This window comes from Borostomias antarcticus, assembly GCF_949987555.1.
Source record: "Borostomias antarcticus genome assembly, chromosome: 25".
NCBI lineage: Eukaryota > Metazoa > Chordata > Actinopteri > Stomiiformes > Stomiidae > Borostomias > Borostomias antarcticus.
Genome location: NC_140258.1, coordinates 7,016,981 through 7,026,980, shown reverse-complemented (window position 1 = coordinate 7,026,980; position 10,000 = coordinate 7,016,981). Strand labels below are relative to the sequence as shown.

General features: G+C 44.0%; 1 protein-coding gene across 1 annotated transcript in view; it reads right to left on the bottom strand.

Annotated features, from left to right (window-relative positions):
- The window catches only part of rassf4a (Ras association domain family member 4a), a gene marked incomplete at its 5' end in the record, with an annotated part of 16,223 nt that extends 14,580 nt beyond the window's left edge, over positions 1-1,643 (bottom strand). Inside the window, 2 exons of the mRNA XM_084458849.1 lie at positions 565-640; positions 1,591-1,643. Coding sequence (XP_084314975.1) covers positions 565-640; positions 1,591-1,643 — 129 coding nt within the window. The remainder of the gene's footprint in view (positions 1-564; positions 641-1,590) is intronic.
- Between the last annotated feature and the right edge of the window lie 8,357 nt (positions 1,644-10,000).

The following is a 10,000-nucleotide window of genomic DNA, read 5'->3' as shown; positions in this document are numbered from 1 at the left end:
TGCTGTCGATTGAAGCCCAGTTTGTTTAGAAAGTTGTTACTCCTGTAATCCAACACACTCAGATGCTGTTGGGACAGGCTTTCAACAAGCGAGCTGACATGCATACGACACGAATCTCTCTCTCTCTCTCTCTCTCTCACACACACACACACACACACACACACACACACACACACGGGCACGCACACACACGTGCACACATACTGTACATACACACACACACACACACACACACACATATCTCTCTCTCTCTCTCACACACACACACACACACACACACACACGGGCACGCACACACACGTGCACACATACTGTACATACACACACACACACACACACACACACACACATATCTCTCTCTCTCTCTCTCTCTCACACACACACACACACACACACACGCACACAGTTCTTTTCATTAGGCAATCTGAGCCTGGGAGTTTTACATCGCAGTATCACACCAGCATGTGGTCTGGGTGCCCCAGCAATCAGAGGATGAGTCACTGAACACTAAAGAGAGTTTGTTTGGTTTTTCTTGAGGTTTGTGGTTGAGGCCTCCTACAATACCTCTCTAGTCCTCAGCTGGAAGCTCTTGCCCTCATGGTAACAGTTGTAGGTTCTCAGGAGAGATAAGATGTCCGACCTGAACAGAAACACAGGGACACAAGATGGCACAACATGAAAACAACACCATAAATCAGCATGGACACTGAGGTTACAGGTCCAGTAAGCTAACATCAGATATAGTGCATCTGGAAAGTATTCACTCCCGTTCACTTTTTCCATATTTTGTTGTTACAGTCTTATTCCAAAATTGATTAAATTATTTTTTGTCAGTGGCAGGAACTAGGAGACTAGTCAGGATCGAGGGAAAGATGAACAGAACAAAGTACAGAGAGATCCTTGATGGAAAAACTGCTCCAGAGTACTCAGGACCTCAGACTGGGGTGAAGGTTTACCTTCCAACAGGACAATGACCCTATGCACACAGTCAAGACAATGAAGGAGTGGCTTCTGAACAAGTCTGTGAATGTTATTGAGTGGCCCAGCCAGAGCTCAGACTTGAACCCGATTGAAAATTTCTGGAAAGACCTGAAAATAACTGTGCAGCGACGCTTCCCATCTAACCTGACAGAGCTTGAGAGGATCTGCAGAGAAGAACGGGAAAAAAGCTCCAAATACTGGTGTGCCAAGCTTGTAGTGTCACACCCAAGAAGACTTGAGAATGTAATCACTGCCAAAGATGTCTCAACAACGTAGTGGGTAAAGGGTGTGAATGTCATATTTCAATTTATATATATATATATATATATATGAATTTGCAAAAAAATCTAAAAAGCTTTATTCACTTTGTCATTATGGGGCATTGTGTGTAGATTGATGAGGGAAAAAATGAATTTAATCAATTTTGGAATAAAGCTGTAACATAAAATGTGGAAAAAGTGAAGGGGTGTGAGTACTTTACGGATGCACTGTAAGTGAAGAGATTTTTCTTCAGATGTCTCTACAATACAGCACACATACTGTACCCACAACAGTCCTGAATGAATGGCAATATGAGGACACTACAGAGTAGGCTATTCTCAGACTCACTTTGAGATGACCTTCTCCTGGTTCAGCTTGACGTATGTCTGACCATCAGCCATCCTGACAGACACACAGCTGGAGGAAAGAACAGATGCAGGACAACCCAAGTGAGTTAGTGTTCAATCTGGTCATCACTTTAACTTCACATCCCCCCAGACAATAACTGTATGAATTCTTCAGCCAGATGTTGTAATACAATTTTTACATTTCAAGTTTAGTCGAGTTGGATCTTTATTAATGATCTCACTTAGGATATGTCTGATTGTGTTAACATTCATTCCCCCAAAAAGACACTGGGGAATCAAATTGTGGGACTTTTCCCTGGGAACACTTTCATTTTGAATATAAAGACTGACCCGGGTGTTGGATGTATGTGAAAGCTAAGCACCACATTATGAGAAATCACATGTCCTGTTTGGGACAGCGCCAAGGAGGGAGGAGGGGCCTAGTTGGCACTGGTACTGAAGCCCAGAGACTGACACTGGATACTGTGCCCATAGAATCTATGCCCTTCTCCCTCAAACAATCAGACTTTATATATATATATATATATATATATACATATATATATATATATTGGCTACATATAACCCATTTTGGATCAGATTCCAGTGGCTTTATACAGTATAGATAGTCAGGATGGGTGGACGTACAGTACAAAGCAACATGTCGGAAAAAGACACAATAATAAGTAATGAATCAAATAATGAACATAACATAATATAATAGAAATTAAATAGATACTGTCTATAACAGCACAGCTACCATTAATGTTACAGAAGCTGCTGCTAGTTGTTGTGAGCTCATGAGCTAACTGGTTATCCCGCTCTTACTGTGCTGGATTAGAATTGGAAGCATTGGAACTGATGTGTCCAGGTGACAAGATATATCTTAATTTATCAGACATTATTTAATGTCATTTCAATTCACAGCTATTTCAGTTACTAGCTTCCGTTCGACCAGTCCTGAACAGAAACAAGCCAGCCACGCACATAAGCCAGGCTTGACCTGGCCTGGTTTCTTCCCTGGCTCTCCCTGCACACCTGTGTGGCATTGGCAATCAGCACACCTGCTGGCAGTCACCTCCATCTTCGCTCCCTATAAGCCTCTTCCTATCTGCCAGTCTGCGCTGCAATGTGTGCCATTCATGGTCTGTAGCTCAGCACACCCAGCTAGTCCAGTTTGTTTAAGATTTACCTGCACACCGTTTTGCCTGTCTGCCCGTTCGACACACACACACACACTCTCTCTCTTTCTGTCTCCAGGATCTGTCTGAGCCCCCCACCAAGCAACCAAATAAACTCCATGTGATTTTGCTCAGACCTGGTTGTCTGTCTGCTTTTGGGTTCGGCCTAGATACGTGACAGTCAAAGTTAAAATACATAATTGAAGATGAGTTTTGTGCATTTGAAGCCCTTCTGCTTCTGATGTTGTTGATATGCTACAGTTTATTTCTGCGAAATGCTGACGTATGTGCTGCTTTTTTGAGTAACCACAAAATTAATGTTCAATTGGATTCAGATCTGAAGACTGAGGTGGCCACTTCAGGACATTTGATATTGGCCTGTCAACCATTTCTTAGTTGCTTTTGACGTTTGGGACCGTTGTGCTGTTACAAAGGAATGGATAGCTTCTTGGTAGAGGGAGCAAGGTTTTTGGACAGTGCAGTGTATTTCGAATGCATCATCTTCTTGTGGAACAGAACTTCAAGGAGGCCAAAAACTTTGAATAGTCAATTTATTGAGCATGCCTAACAGGGCCAGAACTAAGGCAATACTAAAGTTCCTCTTAGTCACATGACAAACAAATTTGCATACAAGGAATACAAACATTGGTCACAAAAGATCAACTAGTCTTCTGAATGGTCAATGTATCCGCTGATCTTTCCCCCCCCCTTCGGACACGGGGGCTGCTGGGTCTTTCCTGGGATCATGTTACAAACTGTAGGCTAATTGACTTCAGAGGTGAACTTTAGGTGATGAAATGAAATGATTACTACATGAGAGTAATACAGACATGTGATTGATGTAATACAGTATAATACAGTATAAAAAATATAGCCTACTACAGTAGCCCACATTCTTGTTACAATTGTCTGGCTTTCCTTGACCTTTAGACTTCACAAGCTTCAAAATGCTAGGGTTGGCGATGTCGAGTGCTGAAAAAACTGATAAAATAATTAATATTGGCATAACATCATGCAGTTCGATTAAAAAAAATAAAATAAAATCAACAACACAATATTTTTTTTAAATTCCGATTTTAGTTATATAGGCCTACGGATCGCCGCTGCGTCTGTAGAGATGACATGAATCGATGTGATAGGGCTATGAAGTTGTTCAGTGCACAACTCGTTCCCTGACTATAAACCAGGGATATGTTGATTCTCATAGTCGTGATGGAGGGGATTGTCCGGTGGGAATATCGCTCCTCAGAGTGACTGACTGTTCTGAACTTTCCAGAATACCTGAGCCGCGATCCCTGTTTCCCCTGATCCTGAGTTTTCACAGAGGATGAGAGCTAGGGGAATTCCGGGATATTGGAAACTCCGGCCGCGCATGCGTTGGCGTGTGTGGGGGTGTGCGTGCCGGGGAGTGTCGTGTGTAGGTTATGTAGGCGTAAGCTACTGGCCCATTATAAGCAGCCCATGCAAGCAGAGCTCACTGTCGTGCTAACTCTTCAGTATGCAGTTCTCATTTCACTCTCTTCTCTGCCAGATAGCTGCGCCGATTCTCTACTGTCTGCTGTTCAGAGGTAAGAAACACACATCGTCTCTTTAGCTCTAATGCTCCCCTTATCTCTAACTACCCCTATTTATCTAATTATCTACCTTCCCCTTTCTCTCTTTATCTTTAAAACAACTCCCTCTTTCTATTTATCTCTCTCCTCTCCCTCTCTTTCTCCATCAATCTGTCTGAGAAAATCCTAATGTCAGTATTTGAACATTCAAATCAGAACAAATAGGATATTTGGTGTTGTTTATTGTGCTGTAATGGACCGATCCACTCATCCTACTGTGTGTGTGTGTGTGTGTGTGTGTGTGTGTGCGTGCGTATAGTGGGCGAAGTAGAGAATGCGTTTGTGCCAGGGAGGTGTGAGTGTCTGCAGACCGAGAGGACCCTCAGAGAACCCATCATCAACCTCATAGTCAGAGTCAAGGGCCCCAGCTGTGACAGAGATGAAATCATGTGAGTATACACGTGCACGGACACACACACACACGCACACACACACACGCACACACACACACACACACACACACACACACACACACACACACTTAAATCTAAGATATGATTGACATATGACGTTTCTGGCAGAGCACGTGATAAGGATGTGTGTGTGTTTCAGAGTGGTTCTGAAGAAGAACAAACAGCTAGTGTGTCTGAGTCCAGAAGGTCCGCGGGGAAAACAGCTGATGAGCTGCTGGAGGAGGTAAGATGACCAGGACTAGCTACAGCACACTGACAGACACACACACACACACACACACACACACACACACAGATGGACACTCATGGATAGATATTAACGCACGTGACACACTGTCAAACAAACACGGCCAAACTGTTTTCAACCACACCTGGATCAAATCAAACACTGACTGATCAAACAAATATAGACTAGGGGGGGCCCCTGGTGAAGTTAGCCAGTACATTCAAAGTAACAGATCAGTCCCCAGAGTGCAAACTGAGGTATATCAGAGACAGGTCTCTGTCCGCTACAGTGGCATGTTGCACTGTTTACTTAACACTGTCAGGGACAAAGGCTCATCCCAACTTTCACTGCAACAGCTGGCTGTAAAAAAAACACTTACATAAATCCTAAAATCAACAGACTCCTTGATGTTTTGGTCTAAGCGTGATATTACATGTTAATATGATGTCTTTATGATGCTGCACATATTGAAAACCACAAATTGTTGGCATGAAAACCTCAAAACTTAAATTTGACATGGCAGGGGGTTGTTATGTTCAGAAGTGATGTGTAATTACTGCACTGTCGCGGACCAACAAAGAACTCTGTCTGTCCGCGTACACTTAGCCTCTTACTACTGAAAAGCTCTCACTTAGGTTCATAAACACCACTGACAAGCTTGCTCACCATAAAGTATTCATTCAAGCTCAGAAAACATGCAATTCATTTTTGGACTCTGGCTTAAACATCAACAGTGTTCTAACTGTGTGTGTGTGTGTGTGTGTGTGTGTGATCTCAGGGTCAGTCAGAAGGGTGTGAGTGTGAAGCCATGTCTGAAGAGGAGGAGGAGGAAGGTGCAGAGGCCACAGCACGGGAAGCAGAGAAGTCCAAACAGGAAGAGGGGAGCCACTGCCACGTCCTGAGACCCCTGAAAAACTACAACTACCAGAGGACTATGCCTGTCCATCGGACACCTGGAGATTCCTGTTTCTTTCCCCGAAAGAAAGAGCTCTTAAATAAGTAGGTCTCGGAACAAAAACACAGTTGAACTGTGAATAATTAAGTCATTCTTTGTATATTTCAAATGAAGAAGCTGGTTGGACTTCACGATTGTATATTTATTTGCTGAATGTCTGCTTTTATGTTTTTTATGTTTTTTATTTTTATGTTTTTGTACATAGTGGATTTCTAATAAAAAATATCCAAACAATACTATATTCTCTGTCTTCATGATACACTCACTCTGCCAGCCCTGCTGTCCTCAGAAGATCTGGAGTGTTTCCTGGTCAAACACAGTAGAACCTCAGCTCTATTAATGAACTACACCACATGAGCCAGCCACCCTAGTCACTAGAGAAACATGTCGCACAGCACACACTACGCCTAATACACTCCAAGAGTTCATTTGCAAAAACAGATAACTGATAAATTATTTGATAAATCATTTTTTCAATCAAATGTCAATTTAAAATACAGGTATCAATCAAATTGCAGTTGTTTTTTTTGATCGAGTAAAGAAGAGTGCTCTGGCTGCAGGTAGTTGTTGTTGAGGTGGAGTTTTTTTCTGTGATACATAAATCAGTGGTTCGTCTGTCACCAAACCAAAACGAGTAGAGCGTTATTGGAGATGGAAAATCTCAGACGATTAGAAGGGAGGGGGGGGGGGGGGGTTCAAGGGGAGAGACAAGATTTATTGTAAATCATGTGACTGACTGGATATGGGCATACAGGAAATACGCTAAACTGGGACACTGAGACAGACAGTTGAACACTTGCGTGCAAATTCCTGTGTACACACGCACACACACACACACACACACACACACACACACAAACTCCTACTTTCCCATGATATCACCATAAACTCCACCCACAACCTCACCCCTGCTGTTGAAACACCTCAGACCTAGAAAACAAACTGAGCTTTGAACAACACACCACCTACATCCACAAACACATCCACACACAAAAAGAGTCAAACTCTTTCTGTTACCCTCAACCTTCTGTAGCTGCATTATAAAAGCATACTTCAACCCATTCTAACTGCTCTCCCTGTTTCTATAACAAACTCACACGTGTCACACACAATGCCTCCAAAATCCTCACCCCCGACATCCTCACTCCCAACCTCTCAGAGCTCAACAGCACCACACCCAGAGCACGTACTGTACCATCGCCCATGACGCCAAACACCCCCTCAACCTACTCTTCACACTGCCTCCATCAGGCTGCAGACACAGACCCCTGGCCTGGAAACGTGCACGCTCTGTCAGGAGCTGTGTCCCCTCTGTCATAGCATCACTTAACAAATCACCCGATAACTATCATGTCATCGGGTGTCATAACACCCAGTTTGTGCTGCCAGAGTGTGGTTGCTTATTCAGGGCATCTGCGGGTTTTTGGCAGGTTAGCTAAGTAAGCTAAGCTCTGAGTGCTCACCTCACCTGACCCACCTCTCTTCCGCTCTGCCTATTCAGTCGGAGTGATACCAAAACACATCTCTTGCTGCTCTTGCACACTAAAAAACGAAACACCCGACAATTTGAAAGAATTGAAACAACTTGGAAGAACGAGTCTGTGTAAGTGTGATGAGTGCCAGAGTTCTATCAACGGCCCAGATCCGTCCTGCCTGACTTGAACAGAACAGTAACGCCTGCTGCGTTTCGCTGACTCCTCTGTTGAGGCTGTCAGACTGATTCTGCTCTGCGTGTGATTCAAGCTAAAATTAGATAAATCACAAATCTTCATCCAATCACCCGTTGTTTATCACCTCTATACAACACAAGCGGAGTCTAATAAGAAAGTGCTCTGTCAATTTTTTTTTTTTTTTTTTTAAACCTTTGAGTAATGAATTTAAAACAATTAAAGATGTAAGGCCTATTTAGGCCTTTTATTTAGACAACATAATTTTCAACTTTTTAAGGGCCCTTGGGATACCCTGTTAATGTTGAAGCTGTCCTGGGATAGAGACAGGCAGATCTGCCTCTAAATATACATCTTGTAGGAGGGGTCAGGTCCATTTCAGTGTCTTCCATTTTGCCAAGTAGAGGGAGGGTGAGGTGAGGAGAGGAGAGGTGAAAGGGTAAGGGGGAAAAAGTGAGGGGTGAGGGAAAAAGAGGAGAGGGGTGAGGAGAGGGAGTGAGGGGAGAGAGGAGAGGAAGGAGAGGGCGAGGGTAGAGGAGGTGAAGGGAAGGAGGATATGGAGCAAGGTGAGGTGAGGTTATGGAGAGGGGAGGGGCAGGGTGAGAGAGGAAGAAGGATGTGGAGCTAAGGTGTTGGGGGCCTAGGAGGGGCATAGTGGTGATCTGTGTGTGAAACGGAAACGGTGCAGAGAAGCTGCTTACAAACAGAAAGAGTTTGGCCAGAGGGTGATGATATGAGTTACCGCTGGGGTTGATGTGAGGGGACACTGCCACCTGGTGGTAAAGAGTGGCACTGAAACAAATTATTTCGGCTTGAGTTGGAATATTAGAAGCTCCAGGACGCCTCATATTAAAACATTTTATCACTGTCTTAAAATAAAAAAGATGCACATTCAGTGCTTGTGCTGCTGTAACATCTGCTGTTAACTTTTAGCATACTGCATCATCACTTCCACTGTTTGGGTGAGCCTCTCACTGGGTTCTGTTAGTTCCACAGCATCAGTTGGACACACATGTTGCCGGGGGGGCGATATTCTACAAGACACCGAGGGTGAGGTTCTAATCCATTAACCCAGCTCTGTGACGACCTGCTCAGCAGCAATGAATTACAGCTTTTAACTCTGTGACCCCTGGATCCCCGGGGACAGGCTGGCCTCAGACCTCAGCTGGATGGTGTCTGTGCATGTGTGTGTGCCGGTGTGTGTATTTGTGTGTGCATGTGTGTGTGTGTATGTGTGTATCTGTGTGTGTGTGTGTGTGTGTGCCCCTGTGTGTGTGCGCACGTGTGCATGCATGTGTGTGTTCATAGTCATGCTGATGGTCCCTGTGCCTCCCTCACTTCCAGTGGTCGATGACAACAGAAGAACAATGGCAGCTGGAATGGTCACTCTCTCATACATATTCATGGACATATGAATATCCCATAAGCTTAAAGCCTCTGTCTGTCACTATCACAATAAATGATTCAAATTGGCCTCAAAGATCTGACTGACATTCTTCTTCTCATGGGCGAGAACAATCGGATTCAGATCAGTGGTTTAGGGACGCAGGTTGTGATTCCTGTGGCCTGGGGGTCCTGTGGCCTGTTCTATTCATCTCGGGTGTAGAAATGCAGACCCAGAGGGTCTTTGGCATGGCTCCCTCTGCGGACAAAGGACCCTCGGAGCGCCGAGGTCGGGCTAATTGATTAGATCACACCAAGACCCATCCCCAATTACCGCACATGCGTGCAAGCACAAAGCATCCACATCTAAATACGCTCTTCTAAAATGAAGTAAAGCTGCCAAGAGGCTAAGCAAAAACTTATAACTTCGATTATAATCTATATTGTCGCGGGGGGGAGAGGGAGGGAGAGAGAGAGAGAGAAAGAGACAGAGAAAGAAAGAGAGAGAGAGAGCTTAGGCTAATTGTAATGCTCCATAGGCTACTCATGTTTGACAGGATTAGACTATTTCGTCTGAGTGAATACATGAAAAGTATAAAAGAGAAAATAAGTTTCAACAATCTGGTTTATAACTGATTTGATTTAATGAACCGCTGCTTATTGTTCGACTGGAACTACAGTCCCGCTTAACTTCACAGGACATTTAAAGATGCGGCACAGCTATGACATTTCAACGTGCAGCCATCCTAATCGGACGGGATTTACCAAACAGGCTACTGTGCATAGGTTAGGTTACAAACATACACGCTCTCGTCGCCGATTGGTAAAGAAGAATTAGCCTAAAACATAGACGCTGGAACTGAAAATAAAATATTACCATTACCGAGCGAGTGAATCTGAAGTCGTCCCAATGCAGTCTTCTGGAATTTGCGGTATCCACTTATCACTTATCAGTCTTCATACCTCCTTGAAC